At 38.9% G+C, this 21290-nt stretch overlaps 1 protein-coding gene across 3 annotated transcripts in view; it reads right to left on the minus strand.

Moving 5' to 3' along the window:
- The window catches only part of TNRC6B (trinucleotide repeat containing adaptor 6B), a 138445-nt gene that overhangs the window by 17094 nt on the left and 100061 nt on the right, over positions 1–21290 (minus strand). For all 3 annotated transcript variants that reach the window (XM_082485490.1, XM_082485488.1, XM_082485489.1), the window contains 6 exons: positions 16208–18538; positions 14705–14863; positions 11242–11420; positions 9932–10006; positions 8599–8644; positions 1651–1799 (listed from right to left, as the gene is read on the minus strand). In XM_082485490.1, coding sequence (XP_082341616.1) covers positions 1651–1799; positions 8599–8644; positions 9932–10006; positions 11242–11420; positions 14705–14863; positions 16208–18538 — 2939 coding nt within the window. The remainder of the gene's footprint in view (positions 1–1650; positions 1800–8598; positions 8645–9931; positions 10007–11241; positions 11421–14704; positions 14864–16207; positions 18539–21290) is intronic.

Here is a 21290-nt window from a genome sequence, read left to right on the forward strand (position 1 = left end):
GGGTTTTAAACAGCAATTAAAATATAAAGGTTGCCACTAACTTCACGACTTCTGAGAAGCACATCTATCTGCTGCTGCACTGTGATTCAGGAAGTAAGAGGCCAACAAAACCAGATGGAACACATTTTGATGACAGGAACCAAAGTGGATTGATTCTCAATGGCCTGATATAGCTGAAATTTCCATTAACAATATTAATTTATTTAGTAGGAAAACAAATGCAAGCAACCAACTAACCAGGATTAAGCCCAGGTTGCAGCCTTATAACAATGCATCTTATAAGGTGGCCTGCTTACTTGTCTAGCAGCGAAGTTTTGGGGACTGAGCCCTGAGCCGATTGCCCCAAGGCCGACGTTGGATAGTGTGGAACCAGAGGGAGACAGCTTGTAGCTGGGAGAAGGGGAGAAGGGAGAGCAGGGAGCCTCATCCCCAAGGCACCCATCTTGATTGGAGAAAGGCAAAGTCAGCTGAAGCAGCAGTTAGCCAACAGCAGGAGTTGGTTAGTGAAGCAACAGAATGCAAGAGGAGAGAAAGAGGGATGGTGAGTGACTAGGAAGAAGCAAAGTTAATTCGTAATAGCAATTACAAGGACAAAACTTCTGACTCAAATGATCACTTGACAATTGAGTTTTTGGTCCAAGGAGATAATCAATAAATTCCTAAAGGTTTCTTTCAAATATACATTTTGAACTCTCAAAGTTCTTTTCTGTCAGTGGCTATTACCACTACAGAAACAAACAAATCTTGAATGAATTCGTAATGTTAGCACACACCTATGAACATAATTTGTTAGGAATGCATTAGCTCTGCTTGTGGTATTTATTAATGAGGCCACCAGAGGGAGTTGACAAAACTGTTTTTTGGCCTGTTATACCAAAATGGAGGACTTAGAAAAATTCATTGACAGTAACATGCCTTTAGAATTTTTAAACCAAATTTCTTTTCCAGTTAACATGTGATAAACTTAAACTGTATTAAAAAAAAAAAAACACCTAAAGCATTCTGAATCTATTGGAGACTCTCCAATTCATAATGTGAAGCAATTAATGTTTGATAATAACAGTGAAACCTTCTATTTAAAATAGGCAAGAAAATGAAATAAACACTACCATAACATACAACAGATGTCACAGAGAAACAGATGTCATACAGAAGCTTACAGTACATGGACATACAGCATAAGGGGTTATGGAATTTACAAAGGGTGTTTCCAATAAATTACAGACATGAAAGCAGAAAAAATTTGGAAGACTGTGATTACTTATGTTTACTTAGATCTAAACCATTTTTTACAGTAGATGATTGTAGTCAGTAGCCAAAAGAATCACTGTGATGAAACCTATAATGAATTTCATTGCTACCAGTACTTTACCCTTCCAAGAAAAACAAAGGAATTTCTTTCTGTCCACATTAAGAGCAGTCTGTTCTAGAACAAAAAGCCTCATTCTCCCCAGATAATTTAGCTTCTCTATGCACAGCTGACACCTGTTTTATATAAACATTCATTCTACAAATATAACTCCTCCACACCTTTTATTATTGAGTTGGTCCAAGGTTACTGAATTTTTAGCACTTCCAGAGGAGCAGCGTAAAAACTGGGACCTTGAACACAGAGGTTGATATTAATTGATCTAAAGATATTTCTCTCACCTTCTCAAAATAAGGCCCACTATCTGTGGTTCCCATGTCTTTGGAATTAGGTGGACGGAACCCAGATCGATCCTTTCTCATCATGTCATTAAAATCCCCGAGATTCATGGCTCGTTTATCTACCTCAAACTTCTTATCTGGGAGACCACCTGTGTAAAAAAAAAAAAAAAAAAAAAAAAAAAAAGAGGAAGGACAATGAAATTAGTGCCAGTAATCTCTACTAAGCTTCACAACAGCAGGTTCACAGCCAAAGAAAGTATCTTTAAGATCAGGGTACAAATTAGATTTGTCTTACAATTTAGCATAGCTACAGTTGCTATTAAAAGTGTTGAAAAATCAAAGTAGGAAGATTCATTTTTAAGACTGAAGAAGCCAGTTGAGTTTAGAGAGTTTAATGTTAAGTATTTCTCACAATTTATGTACAGATATAAACATGCATTTCTACAGCAGCCTAGATCAACTGATGATATTAATTTATACATAATTCTCAATGTCTTCCAAAACTCACACTGTTATTTATTGGTATTCAGTATCTACAGAGACACCACTATTTAAGTTCTCCATATATTCTACTTAGCCTTTACTGGGTTTGGCATTGAGAAAGAATTTCTCAAACTGCAAAACCACACGCATAATTTGATCACAACAAACATTGCCTGGATGCAATGATTACACAAGCAGTAATAGAGACACTTTTCAAACATCCCCTACAGTCTCCTACCGTTGTTTAGTGAGTAATCTGGTGGAACACAAGGAAGAGATGTTAATAACAGATGATCAAAGTGTAACACACACAGTGAACAAGACGTCATCTTTCTCTATAAGCTTATCATCACCCAAGTGCTGATGGAAGGAAGTTTTCTACTTTACACACTGAACTGCTGCCAAAGAACAATTATTTTTTTTCATATTTGGCACCTGTAAGGTATCAGATGCATAATGTTATGCTGAAGTAGACGGAAAACATCCTCATTTTAAAATATGGACAACATGATAGAAATGAGCTTAACTGGTATTTTTAGTTTTAAGTAATTTTGTTTAGTAGCACAGATGGCCTTTCCAAGAACAGTTAGAAAAACCTGTCACCACAGTTAACCAAAATCTATGACTATTCCAAAGGAAGCTGGTGATATATATCTTACCCTACCACTGACAAAACACTAAGTCTTTATCAAACAGAGCAGACAGCTAATCACTCCAATACGTTCAAAACACTTGCTCCTCTAAAAAGTTTCTCCAAGCCAGCATCTCTTCTCAATGTCCAATCACAAACTATTAATATTCATAAGTATGTTATTGCCAAGAACCTATGAAATCAACCACTAATTACATGGCGTTTTCTTGCTGGCACAGCTTTCAAAGTTGATCCAGCTTCATCCTTTCAGATGCCTTCAACTTGACTTATCACAAAAACACTTGACAAATCACTTACATATCTTGGCTTGTAACTGGACTTATACTGACCTGGATGAGCTCATCCCTTTCTAACATATCCTAAAAAGCTAGAACTGGCTCTGCAAAAGCAGTCACATAAAATGTCACGTACATCTCAATCCGGTCAATACCTACATCTAACCACAACAACAAATGCGAGCAATGCACTATCAAAAGGCTTGTGGGCTTTAATTCTAGACAGGAAGCCCTGTCCGTTAGTTGCTTGAAAAGAAACTGAAAGTGAGACAGAGTTGCATCACCATCTGAAATGAAACTGGGTCAATGCCAACACAAGACGACTAAGCTGCGGAAACACCCTTCTGTCTCTTCAGTTATCCTGATGATCCAATCAACTCCTCTAACATTACTGAATGATGCCTTGTAAAATGGCTTGTTAAATAACATGCAGAGCGTTAAATAGCACCTTTAAAGGCTTCAAGCATAGATATGCATGCCACTTAGAGCTGAGGCAGCTGCTCAAACTTCAATATGAACAAGGCCTGGCTAAGAGAGATGATAGCATTCATTTATCCCATTCATAGAAAATTCTAATGCAACCTTGAAACCTGTCATGTGAGTCTGTCTTTTGCACTTGCTTGCCAAGAAAAGCTATAAATAATGCAGATGGCTGAAGACTGGCTTTACCTTACATAGTACAAGATGACCATTAAAATCTGAAGTTTGAATTTTACCCTCTGCAGTAGGCAAGAACACTTGTACATGAATAAATATGAAGCCCCAAATCCTCTACATGCAGAAACGTAGAGCAGGTAAAAAGTACAACCATCTTCATAAAAGACGACACTCTATCAGTTCTTGGATTCTTCCCCACTATTAACAGCTGTGAGAAACACTGAAAAATGCAAAATAAAACAAGAGCTTGGAAGATGACATCCACGCAATAGTGAGGAATAAAAACCCTATTAAGTAGACCTCTCCCACCGCACACATGCGGCTTAAGAGAAAAATAAGAATTCTATACAAACAAAATTATATAATGGGATCCTGTCCTGGGAGATAGGAGACAGAAACTGCTGTTGAGCAAAGTTACCTAAAACATTTGCAAGCAAGAGACTCAATGTGGTGAAAATACATATATCCAGCGGGGTAAAACAAATGGAAAAAAAAACCATTTGAAACATGTTTTCTGCTTAACCAAAAACATTTACATCATCTAAGCCTACTGAGCAAGCACATGTGCTTAGATAGCAAGGTGTTGCACCTGAATGCTAAATCAGGTTACAGCTTTGTAAAGTATTTACTATAGACAGCTGCATGAATCGCATTTGAATCAATAGAAATTGGAAATGAATTCCCCAGCCTGTACAGGTGATTTGAGAATTAGGTCATCTGCAAAGGTTGCAAGTAACACACTTTAGAAAAAAAAAGACAAAGATGGTTGTCAAATAGAGGAAGGAAAAGATAAAATACTAAGTGGTTTTGACAAGCTACTTACTGTAGCAAACTTCATGCCTCAGGACTTACATACTAGGAAAAAATACAATGGAAAAAAAGTTGTATCCTATTCTCAAAGTAAAACAAGCTATCAATTGAAGGGTTTTGATAGAAAAATAATAAAAAAGAAGTAGATCTGCCCCAGGCACGCTATTGAGCCATCTCTTTTTTGTTTTGGTCACTAAATAGAAGCTTCACTCTAGCACCTTACAATGTAAGTAACAAATTTTTCAAACAAGGAGACTGAGGTCAACGTAATAAGAACTACTTACTGACAAACAGATCTATTTTACAATACATGATGATCAGAGCCAAGGTGTTCCATGCATACCAAAGCCAAAGTTTTCTTTGATATGTGTGGTCTCCCAGCACAGATTTAATTCTGAGATCAATATGCATTTACCCATAAACTGGGAAAATATCATGCTGGGAGTTACCTAGTTAGGAATCATCCGGGATATAGCAAGTTAGGAAAACCTGGCATGTTACAATCCTGACTGAAAACCAGTTGAACCTCATAAGTAAGTCCAACTTTTAAAGTTTAGAAGTAGATATAGGCTAAGCAGAACAACTTACAGTTTTCCACAAGCAACAAAAGCAAAACTGCAAAGCAGAGAGGTAACAGAAGAGCCTCAGGAAGATCTGTTACATTCTTCGTCTTTGAAACAGAATACAAACTATAATAAATGCCTCTACCTAGGATCAAGGATGCCACCATTAATGGGCATACCAAACTTAAAGAAGTGCAACATATCAAGACTAAGCATGTAACCTTTCCGCACCATTTCACAGGATATTCTGAGCATCTGCCATCTTTCCTCAGAAGGTCTGATGGCCTTAAGGTCCTGGGCAGCAGAAAATTCTAAAGGATCCAAAAGCTTAATTTGGAGATAAAGAACAGAGAGCTATAATCAGCATAATCCAGGCTACCATCCTCTTAATTTGTATATACTTAGATGTGTTCATTAACAGCAGCATCTGAAGGCAGATATGAACTGAACATCTAAGAAGATGACTAATCTCTGTCTAGATCTTTAGAGAACCATGATACAATCAGAGCCTGAATTCTAACGACTGTACGAGGCCAAAATGGAGATATCCAAAAATTCTGTTACCTTCCCCAAAACTGCATTGTGCTATACAAATGCACACTTTAAAATCTCTTATTGGGATCCTTAACTATTCACAGGAAGAACGCAATTTTGGGAAAAATGAACTACTTAATCCTCTATAAAGTGTGATACACACTTTAAGAATGTAATTGATTTTAAACTGAAAGACACTGCAGTTATTCGGATTGCATTAGAATATCAAATCTGGAACTGATAATAGATGCAAGTAAGTCTTGACAACCACAACTCTACCTTTGGTACCAACAAAGATTAATGTATATTCTTGATAAAAGAAGTTTTCTGGTTGGGAAAATCCTGACTTCAGCATCACACATGATGCTACAAGAGTGGCAGATGACGAAGCACTGAAGCCGGTGACAGCACTGGTGTAAAGAGGGTCAACATCAGAGCAGACTTCTCACAAGGCATAATATTGGAATAATTTGGGCAACGATACTGGAAAGGCACAGCAGCAGTATGGCAGAATCAGAATGGCACAGAAACAGCAATTATAGCACAATGGCCAGTTTCAAACGAACTGCCTCCTGTAGTCCCTAAAATCTACTATTCAAATACAAAACTAATTATTTACACTGCTTGCATTTGCAGGGTTTGAACTTGCGCTATCTAGTTTTCTACTGCTACCAGAAGCTCTCACAGTATAGGTTCAATTTGAATCATATGGCCATTGTATCACTAGGACAGAAGACACTTTAGAAGAAAGCAGTATCTACTACTGGATTACTTTCTGGGGCAGGGGGAACACATCAGACTAGTCAACTGTCTAACTGTCTTGACATCTGTAAAAACATAAAATCGAAGATGGTATTTATCTGAGTTGAACAAACAGCTCTTGCTACTATGTCCTCACCTACTGTCACTATTTGATGATTAGATGCAAAAAAAAAAAAAAAAAAAAAAAAGAATCAGGCAATGAAAGAAACCAAAAGTTGCCACAAAGACAGGATCCAATGCACCGAAATGTAGATGTACGTGATGTTGGAAAATGAGATTACTTAGTGCTTTGCACACAGTCAGTCACAGACCTGAACATCGCAACTTCTTTGGCAGGTAATACCTCAGAAGTAAATAGATTCTATCCTTGATGTTGGATATGGCCAACTTGTGTCACAGAATTCCAGAACATATTTTGAAACTAACTGTACTTGACTTGTAACCACCAATTTTACTTGATCCAGAGATCCCACAGACTGTGACCTGACACAGAACCACTTTTGCAGGTGCTTCTTCAGAGATATCACCACAGATCATCAGTAATTAATGGTCTCCCACAGGAAATTTAGAACCATCATCAGAATAAGCATTGATTCCAAGTCAGTCACCTCCTCCAGCCAGCCCTCCCCTTCTTACCAAGTCCTTTCCGTCCTTTCAGCAGCAGTTTGTGCCTGCATGCATCCATGTCTCAGCTGAGGCAGAAACTTTTGCTCTTATGCAGAAGTAGGTGGAAACAAGCAGCTTGGTACCAGCACATTTTTAAACATGAAACGGGTAAAATGGTTCCTGCGTAACAGCCATAACGTGGGTCTCAGTGCTAATCACATGAGATTCAGAATCAATGGTGTCCGTGCCTTCATAACAAAGTATTTGCACTGATACAGGGACCCCTTCCAGACACAGAACCACTACACACACACACTTCTCTGACACTCACAGGGCATACCTCATCTACACAGGAAATCCACTGTTCTACAGGAGAGTTGACAATACTACTGCTACTTTGACATATCATCCTTTGGAATAAGAATTACAGGCCTCTGGCTTTTGACATTGTAATTGGGAGGAATTTGAGGCCTCTGTGACATTCCCAACAGTTACAAAATAGGATGAACATCTCTCTCCAAAATTATTGTTGGGTTTGTACAGCTACAATGTCCTTTACGTGGACTAGATCTGTCTTTGAAGCCAGGGATATGAGGGTTATTCCTGCTTCTGTAGATTTTTAAGAACCAAAAATTGAACAGAAGTAGTCCCTAGAACATGAACGAAACCCTCTTCCCCTTTGTAAGTATCAAAGAATATCCTGTACAAGTTTTCAGCCTTACTAAGCCTTCAAAAACTTGGTAACAAATAAAATAAACAATTGGAACTGTGGATTTGGATTATCCTTTTTTTAATATATACCTTAGGAATCTTATAGGGAAACCAGCTCAAATGACAACTGATTTCAGAAACCTGTGGTATTTCTATTACAATACCATGACAGTAAATATTCAGAGACAATTTGGAGAAGAACAGAATGCAAAACTGAATCTGATTTCAAGATAAAAAAAAAAATTTCTGTGAGAGTTCACTACCTAGTTTGCCAAAGAACAAAGTCATGACAAATTCAAAGATGACTAAATGTGATTAATCTAAGTGGTCAATTCCAATTCTCATTTGCGATAGTGTTTCCCACACAGCCCATCCCACTTAAACTGTGTAGTATTTGTGGTGAGGCTACCAAGACTGAAAAATCTAGTTCTACTGAGCAGTAAATTGTAATAGCTTGAAGCAAGCACTTGAAGAAATCAATGACAGAAGATAGTCTTTTCCCTCACATCACCTCCAGGGAGCTGTGTTAATTGGGATGTCCTACTGCCAAGAGCTAAAACAGTCCTTCTCTTCGAACAAATGAAAAGGTATCTTCACTTCCTTGAAACAGGAACAACGTTAATGGTAACAAACTACATGGATCAAACAGTCTTACAGGATGTCACTTACATAAGTTATAGCTTTGTTCTGTACAGGTATACATCCCAATCTTGCATACCAGCATCAGCTGCGTAACTATTCAAAGCCTACAGCCAAGATGCTACAGCTCCATCCTTCCATTATGAGGAAAGCTAACAGTAAGGACCAAACCTTTCCAAAGCACACCATGCCATCCCCAGAAAAATACTACACATGATCTCATATTTCAAATGCATTTAAATTAAATTATACGCACCTACAGACAAGTCCATCTTACTGCCTGGAATGTCCTCAGTTTGACTCTGTGAAAAAAAATATATATATTCAGTTCTGACTTCTATGAAATGCTGAGGAATGTTTCACAAAGCAGCCCTTGATGGTTAAAGGTAGAATGAAAGAAGGACATGCCTGTGTCAATCAAAGTTTTATTTTAAACTAAAATCAAACACAAGGATTCCTGATATCACCCTGGACACCCCTCACCTCAACCCCCTAATGCTGCATGTGACAAGTTTACCCATACGAAATTAGACACATGAATGCATGCGACAGAGAAAGATGGATAGACAGCTGCACCGTGAAATGAACCTCTGTCCTCATGTTCCAGTGGTCGAGAGATGAAACACTGAGTATAGTGGCCAAAATGATAGCTCATCCTCATGACCTGTCAAGTCATTAAATCTTGAAATGTGCTGCCAAGTTATTCTTTAGTTGGCAGTCTGGGACAGGGTGTTCCCATAGCCTTCAAAAGCATCTACGATGTAGCAGACTGAATTTGAGCTTAGGAGCGAATAGACATTACAAACTAATCCTAGTCATGTCAGTGACAGTTTGTGCAGCCCTAGGCTTCTCACGGAACCTCTGCATTATTATCGTTCACTATCCTGCATTACATACTATTCCTGCTTCACAGGATGACGGCACAATATTCTCTAAAATGTTTTACGAATTAGCATTTCAGAAGTTCTTAAAAAAAAAAATCTATACGTAACTATTTTTACGGTACTTCCCTGCAGATCTGTCTTTTCTTTACATGATGTGCCATTTATTCACTTTACCAATCAATCCTTAAGTACTGATTAATAATGAGCCCTTTTGGTTCTAAAAAGACCCTGCTGCACAGTATTTAAAATATAAATAGCCAAGACAGACAATCTCCTTTTCTGATGGGTGGCTGAGATTCAGAATGAATAAATAGCCTTGGACTAATCACACGTGTCTGATACTACAGTGAGAAGCTGAAGCCTCCACCTTGAGTGCTCTAAATAGCATGTTATGAAAATAATAAACACCCAAACAAAAAACCCAAATCCTATTACTTGCAAGGAAATTGCAATCTCATAACAACAGCAGTCATAAAGTAACTTTGAAGAGTCCAAGTAGATTTTGTTTTTTTCTGAGAACCTATTTTGACTAGCAAGGAAGTGCTGAATACCCAGACGTTACAGGTACTATAATCAACATGGGAGCATAGCAAATGCTGATAAAGAATGAGTTACACGCTGTGAAACAGATGATCTTTTGGCTTATTTAAAGCTTACTGCTTTTTTACAAAGTTGGATTTTTATATTTTAAAAAAATTTACTTACTAGCAAGCCCATATTTGAAAACTGTTTGGATAAAGGGTTCATCCATGAATCACTATTCCCTCCTTTTAATGCGCACTGAAGAGAAAAAAACAACACAAACATTTTTAAGCAACTTCTTGATTTCTTAAATTCAGTTTTACCCTTGAGATGCACAACTGTCAAATGAAAATCCTGGTATCAGAGAAATTAATCTCCCAAACAAGTTACTTTTATTTTTTGCATGGTTGGAAACATTTAGCAAGTATTTTTTTCTTCTTTGCTCTCTTACAAAATTGTTCATTGTTTGGTATACCAAACTGGATGAATACTTGCTGTGTAAAATGTTTATCACACCTTCAGTTTCATTCTGTAATCTTGAAAGGTTTGTGAATGTTATTTACTTTGTCCTCTGTTACAGTTTAATACATTCTTTAATCCACTACATACAGAGGTGGATTCTCTTCCTTGGCTTTCTTCCCTTTAGTTGGTTTCTCTTACATGGGCACTGTGCTGACCTGGCTCTCAATTTGGCCTTACTCTTATTTACAGGTGACCAAACCCAAAACTGAACACAGTTCAACAAAAAAGAAAATTTTTTTGACAGTTGCTTTGATGGTTAAAATAAAAAAGCTTTAAGTAAGAAAAACGTTCATGAGCATCATTTTTGCAAAACAGGAATTGTAAAACTCCATACCATTTAACAACAGTATTTCCTCATCTGAGGAAGCTGCTTTGCACTTGCCTTTTGAGTTTGCCCTACCTATACAATTAAAAGTAGACAAAGCTTAGTTCTTTCTAACATTAATACAGTACCAAGTGTTACTGTACTAGAGAATTTTAATACAAAAACAACTTAGAAAGCAATTTACTCAGGACTATAGCCAAGCTTCTGCTCTTGTTTGAGGCCAACAAACACAAGTCAGACCTTATTTCTACTGACTGCTGGATTTAGAAGTGCATGTGCCAAAGGGACTGTAGAATCCAAACTTCAGCATGCTACACAAGGAGAACAGCAGCAGCCTAACACAGAAAGACACGTCAACAAGAGAAGAGCAACAGCCTTGGGATACTTATTGCTTAGTTTCATTTAGTAATGGCTCTACAGTTTACATACCAAAAGAATTTGACGTCTGCTGGTAGATTTATTAGTCACAACAGGTGTAATACATTAAAACAAATCCAGAAACATCATATTTTTTACAGTGTTCTAACTGTTGTAACAAGCACCTTTCTAGCTGAATTCTTTTTAAAGGAACTATTACAGTGCTCTAACACATCAGTCATACTGCTTTCAGACAACACAGTAGTGATGAATCATTCAAGGATTTTACCTTCATTTGTGATTTCTTTCCTCCTTGCCCCCAGCTCGTTGAGTTGTGGGAGGAACTGCTTCCCTGAGAGCCTGCTGTGTTCCAGACTCCTCCCTCCTCCTCCTCTTCCCAGCTGGAATGACGTGTTCCTGTCACTGGCCCATCACTTTCTCCCCAGCCATCTTGCATAGATTTAGAACCTTTAGAAAAAGAAAAACAGCTCAAAAGCAGTCTACAATACCATGCAGCTAGTGACTTGACACTGCAAGATTAGCTGAGATCATCAGAACCCCAAAGGAGTTTAAAAAAAAAAAGTTTCTTCACTCTAACAGCTGTAAAAACTTGTGCATGAATCCTCAAACCCATGAGATTCGGTGACATGTTAGCACGTTGTGTTTTGCAACTATTTTCAAGCAACGTCAAACCGTAAAAGATACAAACAACCATAGGGACCTCTTCTCTTATACAGATACAGGTGCATTCAGATTTCTTTAAAAGGCAACCTATTATTTTCTAGTGTAAGACTTTAAGGACATTTAAAAACCAAGTATGCTGAGGATTTTGGTCAGGGGGTTTATCAATTATTTCCTCTCTTCCTTCAAAACCATAACATTTCCCTTGCACTAAACTCTTTCACAAAATTAGAGAAACAAAGAACTTTACTTCAGATTCTACTTCGTTGTTATTCCTTAGAGAACCTGACATTGTATTCTGGTATATGTAACACCAAAAGTAATTTCATGTGGGAAAAAAAAAAAACCTCTACTGGAATGTCTGTTCTTAACAATGTCACTAAGAAGAGTGATTGGCATTGCTGTTTAAGTAGAGATGCCATTACCAGAAGGCTACAACCGTTTCAACAAATCAATTCAGACTAAGGACCTTTCCCTGTTGGCTTCTTTTCTTGCTGTTACTCTAGCACCAGCTGTCAGGCAACTTAAGAATTCTAACCTCTGTTGACAAGCCAACAAGAGCCCAAATCCTCATCTTGTCCATTGTCCAACTGTTCTCCTTCCTGCTGTAACTCTTCTTTCTGCATATTTCTTCCCCAAGCATTTATCTCCTTTAAAAAGGATTTCCATCACCTTTTTCATAACTAATTCTTCAATTGTCTGGCTTTTGAGTGTGGAAATCAGGGATAAGAATATTAACACACGTAGCAGAAAATCTGAATGTAAAAGAAGTAGGAATTGTAATTAGTCTTTTAAGGTGAACTCTACCTTGATCATGCCGAAAATAAGTACAGCAGCATTTCATGGCAGTTTAAGAGCTACCTTAAAATCCATCGTATATAACTCAGATACTTCACAGGAAACATAACTTTTTAAAGTATATTCATTTATGTACCAAAATTGAGGGCTGCTTAGGAAAGATACTGGTCCAAGTGCAAAAAATCTACCTCTTGACCCCTTAATCATGGTACTTACACAGAAACGGCTACATTTAAGGATTACGACTGCAGAGTCAAGAACTTAATCTGGAAATGTCATATATGGGGTAGTCCCTGCAGCTTTAATTTATTTCCAGTCACAGTGTTTAAATACAGAACTATGATCCTGGTTTACATGACCACAGATTATTATTCTGCACTGACAGCTTTCAGGTCTGAGATTCTTGAACATGAATCTGGACAGTGGTGTGAAGATGACTTGTCTGTAGCATTCCTGCTTTATTTTCTGCATTTGTTGAGTGAGGAGACATAAATAGCTATCTATGGTAAGCAAAGGAAACTTCCAAGATAAAAACAAAATAATGATGTTACAGAAAACTGAATTTGTTCCTACTTCTGTCAGAGAATTCCTATGCAATAAACAGGTGGTTAATGATCTATGCTTCCCTTCCTTGGCTCTAAACTCATCTTCCAATCATTACTAGTCTCTGTTTCCTGTCCTTACCTTCAACCATAAGTTATGCCTTTGCAGGCTCTTTGTCCCAGTTTCTTCTTCCAACTTATCCAAGACATTAAATCTCTCCCCTTACTCCACTGAATAATGTAGCTTTCTTCTCCATTCCTTCTGGGTGCCAATTAGAAAGGAGTCACAGAACACAGGAGAATGAAGATCTCAACTCTTAATACTGGTGACCTACTACACCTCAAGCTGAAATAGCCATGATGGGGAAACTCCATGTATTTTGCTCCTCTAGAGCTGGGGACAGCTTATATAGAAAGCAGTACACATATGTTGCAGCTCTTCAGTTATGTCACACATGAAGACCAGTTAGGACAGGCTTTAAAGACTCTGCATGGTCACTTGCTTATCTTAAGTATTAACAAATCCACAGAATTTGCAATGGATCATTAGTATTTCTGAGGCTCTTATTTTGGTCATATTTAAGTGGCTTTTTACAGATGAAAGAAGAGATCCATCTAAAAAATGTCTAGCATCCTGAAAAGCACTGAGTTTGTGTGGCAGGCACAGGAAGCATTAGAGCCATCCACAAAAGGTTGCTATAATGTTAATGCTAAGGAAGCAACGCTTTTTTCCCAGTTTTGTTTCATAAATGGCCAAACTAATTGGGGTGGGAGGAAGGAAGAATGACCCAACACCATACAATCTGTATAAAGCATTTCATTCCAAACATTTAACATGTTGCAAAAGCAACTTGTAACTGGGAACAGTTTGACAGTAGGGATCATCAATCAAGTTCAGTAACAGTCACGTATTATCAGTATCTCCTATTGGAAACTTTACATCCAAATGTTATTGGCTTTGGCTATAACAATGTTATGTTGTATCCATGTGTGATTGCTTTTGTCTGTTGTGTTTTCCTTAAAAAGGGTGAAATAAAAATTCTACAAACAGCTTACATCAGCAGGAATAATTTCCATAAAAATAAAACCCTTAATACAGCAAATTTTTAACTGCAAACTAAATTTTTAAAAGATTTCAACAACACCTCCTTCCTGAAGAACACAGCTGTAGGCTGGTAATATCCACAAAATAATCATCCATTTAGGCCCAACCACAAAAGAAAGTTCTGTTCTTAGGAGTTACAATTTTCCACACTCATACAATAAAATAATTCAAAGACAAGTTGCATTAGCACAGCATAGATTACCATGTAATGGCCTCCACAGTGAAATTTGTCTGTACTGTGCATTCCTTTTGTTGATATGATAGGGAAAAGTGATTTATCATGTTTAACAAGTTTATACGCTAAGTAACAAGAGGGCAACCTGAGAACGAAAGACATTTTGAGAAAAAGACAATTTCCTCACTCAGATGCTCCAATGTTTCAACACTTCCACAAATTGGAGCTGCCCATTTAATTGCTTAGTTCAGAAATTTTTCATTACCTTAAAAGATAAAGTTCCAGTCATTTGTAAATGCTTAATCATTCATCCATCAAAATCTTACAGGACATTCAATATTGCTTCTAGGCCTTAGATAACAATTCCTCCATGGGTGACCTATATCAAAAGGCCAAACACTAAAAATCTCCGGGAACATTGCAAAGAAACTGGTATCTGGCCTATACTCACTAGGTTTCATGGCATTCGGGGTGTTGGAAGGTGCATTCCCCCAGCCTGTTGTCGATGCTCCTGTATCATCTACTTCACCCCACCCGGGACTGGTTTCATTTGGCTCACCCCAGGCGGACGTACCATTATCTGGAGCAGGTGGAGTGCTTTTGCTCCAGACTGCACAAAGGAGAAAGAGTTTTCATTACAGACCATTTAGACAACAAACTATTTACTGCAGTGTGCAGCACCACGCCATTAATCTACTGCTTCATTCTTTCTGTTGAGGACTTTAGATTCTCAATAGTGTGAGTGCAACAGAATGGACAAATGTTCATTCACATCAAACTTAGAGCAGGCACTGACCTCTAGGGATGAAAAAGAGAAGAATGATATGATGAGTAATATTCTTCTCCCAGGTTCAACATGAACCCCACATCTAATGTTCTCTAGTCTGTCCACACCTAATCTATTCCTATCTGGTGAACTTTTGTGACTAACTAAAAGCACCAGACTAACTCAGGGTTTTCACATACTGAAGAAAGAATAAGGGCACATTTGAAGTACATATTAAAACGAAATCTTTAAAGAGTCACAGAAAAGATTACATAACAATAACACCTTAATATATTTCCAGGCTATGTAACTTTTTCTTGTCCTTATTTTAAAGAAGAAAATATTTTGCTAAGTATTCTTTATCATACAACAGAGCCAAATTGAGCTAAAAATTTAAATCAGACTCACTCAATTTCATGTGTTAACTGGGTGTTTCAGAGTAAAAAGTTTTTGACTAAAAATAAGCAAAGAATTTATCCCTGTTTCTCTAATATTTAAATATAAAATATGTGATTTACTCTGGAGAAAAGGAGGCTGAGGAGAGACCTTATCAATTTCTACAACTACCTGAAAGGAGGTTGTAGGGAGGTGGGGGTTGGTCTCTTTTCCCAAGTAGCAAGTGATGGGACAAGAGGAAATGGCCTCGAGTTGCACCAGGGGAAGTTTAGATAGGGTATTCTGTGAATGATTTTTTCCTAAAGCATTACCAAACATTGGAACAGGCTTTCCAGAGACGTGGTTGAGTCACCATCCCTGGAGGTATTCAAAAGATATGTAGATGTGGTACTTAGGGACATGGTTTAGTTGTGGACTTGGCAGCGTGAGGTTTGTGGTTGGACTCAATGATCTTAAAGGGTTTTTTCCAATCTAAATGATTCTATGATTCTGTCATTCAAACTGTTCTTCAGAACTCAGATTGAATATGCAGACCTGTCAGCTAACAAACATTTTCTTTTACCGGCAAGCTGACCAGTATTCAGATCACAGTTACTGAGGCACAACAGACAGAGGACTGATTGATTCCGATTTTAAAAGACATTTTAAATACAGAACCGAATATTCAAATAAGAAACTGTTTTTCTTTATGGAATAAAGCTATTAGGAATTGGAGGTTACACAAGTATCTCTTATGCATTAAGGTTACATTAATATATAGGAGCTTGCTGAAAAAAGGAACAAGACTAGTACCTGATGCTTGTGATTTGCTAGTCATTGGAGTAGGCAGGCTCTGCTCCCGTGGGGCCTGTCCTCCTTGTGAGTTTTTGTCCCACAGGTTCACATTCTTGTAGTTATAACTGCTAGGATCTCCCCACGCTGAAGTGCCATCATCAATATCCATTTTTCGACTGATTGACTGTGGAGAAGGTTCTTCCCAGCCACTAGGCTCCTCCTCTTTGGGGGCAGCTGGCTGTGGTCCGCTGTTCCAGTTTGGGTTTTGAGGTCGCCCATTACTTGGAGTTTGGGGCGGTGGACCCCAGGAACCAGAAGACTCCTGCTGTTGCTGCTGGTGCTGCTGCTGCTGCTGCTTGTTCCAGGAGTTGGGCTGTCGACCCGTCTCATTCCACGTTGAAGTTCTTTTACAATCATCCCATCCACCCTTTGAAGCAGCGCTTGTATTTGCACCATTACCCCAAGTTCCAATCTCGTTTTGCCCACCTTCACCCCAACCAGACACTGGCTTGTTTCCTGCACTTTCCCAGTTGCTGTTTTTTGTTTGGTCAACTTCCTCTCCCCAACCGTTCTTTCCAGAAGACCATCCTTGATTAGGTTGCCGTCCACCCCACCCCGGATCCTTACTAGAGCTGTCATTCCAAGAGGAAGATGATTTTTCTTCTGGTCTTCCTCCTCCCCAATTAGAAGAATTGGGGTTCTTATAGTCATTCCATCCTCCAGTATTTTTGGGGTCCTTCCACTCCGTTGGGGTTGAGAGCTCACCCCATCCAGACTTGATTTGATTGCTTTGGCTGGGTACATCGCCCCAGCCCCCTGAGTTCTTTGTCTGTGTGGCAGAGCTCTCCCACCCCTCAGTTCCTTTATCTGACTTCCCCTCAGGCCGTGGCATCTCTTCAATATCCCATACCGTATCTTGCTTAATTTGAGTTTGGCCCCAGCCTGTGTTTGAAAGCACTCGGGGGTCCAAATCAGTCCTGCTTAGCAAAGTCTGCAAGACTGCCTGGCAATCAGGATGTGTAGGCCTATATGATCGGCGTCCAGAATTGTGACTGTCACTACTTCCTGCTTTGTGGTTGCTTCCAGTGCTTTGACCTCCAACCTCACTTCCTGCAGAGCTGGAAGATCTTCCCCAACAGGGAGCCTGGGAATTGCCTTGGTTTTCAGGAAGAGGGTGGCCTTTTTGATTGTCCCATGCTCCAGTGCTAGAATTTGGTTGGTTTGGACCACTCCATTCTCCAATCTTCAGTTCATCAGACCCAGACAGCTGTTTCCATTCTCCCTGAGAGACCCCAGATGTTACTTTGTTCCCTTCACCCCATTTGCTTTCATTTGCATGCTGAGGGCCAAAGTTCCAAGACCCACCACCCGTAGACCGGTTACTGTTATCCCAAGAATCACTTCTTGACCCATTAGGTTTTTGAACAGAAGCTCCTTTCCAGGAGTCCTCTCTATCCTTTCCATTGTTCCCATGGTTTCCAGAATTGCTCTGTCCAGAGACTGTGTCAGTTCCAGAAGACCCCCTACCTGTACCCCAAGATCCAACACTCCCAGACTTTCTTTCTCCAGTGCTTTGTGAAGGGGTGTCAGTGCTCCTGGAAGGGTTCCCCAAGCCCATTTCAAAGGGCATTCCCTTATTCTCCATAGGGTTTGGTGAACTTAAGTTCAAGGAGTTAGTGTTTCCATTTTTTGGTCCATCAGTGTTATGAATTTGAGCCTGTTCTCTGCCAGAGACAAAGTTAACACCCGCATTTTCCATCTTTGACTGCTGTTCCCTAGAGGTCTGACCTACTGTGCTAATCTGTGCATTGGAGCTACCACTATCAGATTCCAAAGTCCCTTTCCTAGAATTGCCCTCTTGAACCAGTGCCGGCCAAGCAGACGGGTTGCTATTTGGGTTAAAGTTGCTGAAGCCAGAACTGGAACCAATTCTATCTTGTCCACTCAAGTTCCTCCAATTACCTAGTCCATTGTTACTCTCGGCAGCAGGGTTGGAAGATTGAACAGATTTAGCCTTGGGATCAGATTTCCAGGCCCCAAGATTACATTCGTTTCCAGCGCTTCCAGACTGGCACTGGCTTCCTTTTCCTTTGTTACTAGTGGTGCTTCCTGGCAGAGCATTCTTCTCCAAGCCAGGGTTCGAGGCACTGTTGTTATCGGTGGTGGATTCGGAAGAAGACTCAGCATCTTTGCTGGCAATACAAGGCCACTCTTCCATGTCAGACCCGTCTACAATCACCTTGTCCCAGATGTGAGTTGGGTTGGCGTTGGTGCCGCTGTTGGAGGACGCTCCAGGACCCCAAGTGGAATTTGCATAATTTGAAGCAGCAGCACCTCCAATTGCTGAATCTAAAAAAAACAAAACAAAAAAACCCACACCCAAAAAGGTTATTAATAATCAATACTATTTACAAGCACTGAACGTGACATTTTTGACACCACTGATTACTGTTTTCATTAATAAGAACCCTTCCCTCAAACGTGTAACAAAGCTGCCTTGGAAGAACATCAGGCTGGAAAGCACCATTGAAAATACTAATAAAAAACTCCCCACAAGCATTTTGTGGGCACTGGAATTCACTGTTGACTCACTACTATGGCTAACAGTCCAGCTCGAAGTCCAACATAGTAATTATAACCCAGTTAATGAATGTTACTGATACTGGTTGTAGAGTTTTCAAACACACATTTTTATACTACATATAGAACAAGAATGTGTATGTGCACACATTCATATGCATGTGTGTGTACACACAGTCATCTGTTGGTCTGCTACTCAACTGACTCAAAGCAACTACAATTTATCACAGATCAAAAGATAAAAGATTGAAAACAAAAGCCATCTAATAAATATATAGAACTGAAGTCTATCCTTCAGCTTCAAATATCTTTTTCAAGTTGATTTTGCTACTAGCTATTTCTTTCAACCCTTTGCAAGACAAATACAATTATTTCCAAAAGGTACTCTAAATTGGAAAAGTCAAAAGCTATACAAATTACAATTTCTATGTAGTAACATACAAGCTGTATTCAGTATGCAGTTACCCCACATTTGTGTCACTGCTATATTTACCCTAGAAACCACAGTGTGTGGTTTTGAGAGCAGCTAAGCTGATCTCTCTGCCACTGAATGCAGGCTAGTAAGAGATCTCACTTTTCCTTCTCTCTCTCACCAGCTCTACACCTACTTCAAGTTCCCCAAGTTTAACCTCTCATTTGTAACAGTTCTGATGGCAGTTAACCACTTTAAGTCAACTGTATTCACTAACTGAATACAAAACCGCCTGTTTTTTGATGGGTTGGTTTTTCGCTGGCACATTGTACAGGGTAACCTGCAAGTTCAGTGAACTTTGGAGTCACTATAAGGAAATCAGCAGGATGAATGACAATGCATAGAGCTCCCTTCTTTCATCTGTGGTGAACTACTATCATGCCCTATGTGGTATGACCACGTGGATGAAATATTTGTATACAGTTTTAAAGCAAACATAAATTAACACAGTGCCACAATGGATGAAGTCTATTTCAGGGCCGGCAGCATGATGTCTGCATATATGCAGACACATTATCACAATTAGTTTAAAACATCAGCCAAGATTCCCTTGCCATCCACCGTAATTACCTCTGATCCTCTAGATGTCCATTAGTACTTCAGTGTTGTTCTCTATATAGGGTTCCATTATTTTTTTCTATGTATTTTTAATACCAAGGGACCCTAAATCACCCTCACCACGAATTCCCAGTGATGAAGACTAGTCACTCTGCCTTCTACAAAACCACGTACTGAACCCAAATATATTAGTCTTATTCAGTTATCCCACCCAACTGGTTTAACTTATTTTGCAGAGCATAAAAGTTCACAGTAACATATGCATCAGTACTGACACCTGAATATATATTGTTACTACCAATACTGGCTTATGTGACAGCTTCCATGAAAATAAGGCATAGTGACCTCAAGAAAGTGGATTCCTCCCCCACCCAAGTTCCTATCTTATATATTCAAAAGTGAAGACCACAATTTCTGGTTGCTAATACTTTTAATAGAAGATGGAACAGATCAGCTTTCAGTGCCTGTCTCAGGCTTCCAGTTCATTAGCTTAACCAACGGCCATCCACTGAATGCCTTCCACATGCCCCTTCATTCAGGGTCAGCAGTAAAGATCCAGACTTCACAGCAAGGTCAGAACTCTCTTGTAAGCTTTGAATACTGATAAACAGAAGTTTGTCTTCATTCATCAAACCCTAGCCACCAAGATCCAAAAGACCAAGCAGTTCTCATGCAGATTCTGTTCCTTCTGTTGCCTTAATGTGAAGTGCAAACTGAACAATAGCAAGGAAGTGTGACTCTACTGTTATTTATATCTGGCTATCTTTCTAGTACAGCGAGTAACTCTCCTGTTTCTTTTTTTCTTTTCCCAATTTAAAAACTTTCTGATTAGACTGATCACAGCAATAGCTTAAGCAGGACAGTCAAAGACAAGTTCAAAAGACTGCAAGGTTGCTGACTTTTGAACTTAGCAATGATTCAGCAAATGAATGATGCATGGGCAGCTATGTGCTTAGCAAGGCATTTACATAGGTGATTTTAACAGAGCGTTTCACATTTCATTTCTGTGAAGACATTCTAAAAGTACTAAGATTGGGATGCTCGCTAACATAGCATAGTAGGCCACAATCTAATGGACTGTTTTGTAAAACCAGCCTCCACTTGCTATAGTTGACAGTGGCAACTAAATTTTGCCAATTTATGTTTTTTTTCTTAAGATAACAGGTAAGGGCTCTCAGCTCTTAACAGACTCTTAATTAATAACAAACATACTGAAGATAAACAAGTTTCTGACCTGACTAAAATTACAAAAGTTACTAGCAAATGACTACTTTTAAGGATGAAAGTATGTAACTGAAATAAGTGTTGAAATGCAGTCCTGAAATGAAGATGCAGTTTTGCTGTGAGAGATGGTGGTGATTCTCAGAGGGTACTGTAACTATTGGAAGACTTTCACCAATAAAATTTAAGCTTTGTTTTCCAAAACTGTCTTGCACATCCTGAGTATCATCGGTATTAGAAGAATTATATACACCACCCTCCACCCCAATC

The sequence above is a fragment of the Vanellus vanellus genome, assembly GCF_965231255.1.
Source record: "Vanellus vanellus genome assembly, chromosome: 1".
NCBI lineage: Eukaryota > Metazoa > Chordata > Aves > Charadriiformes > Charadriidae > Vanellus > Vanellus vanellus.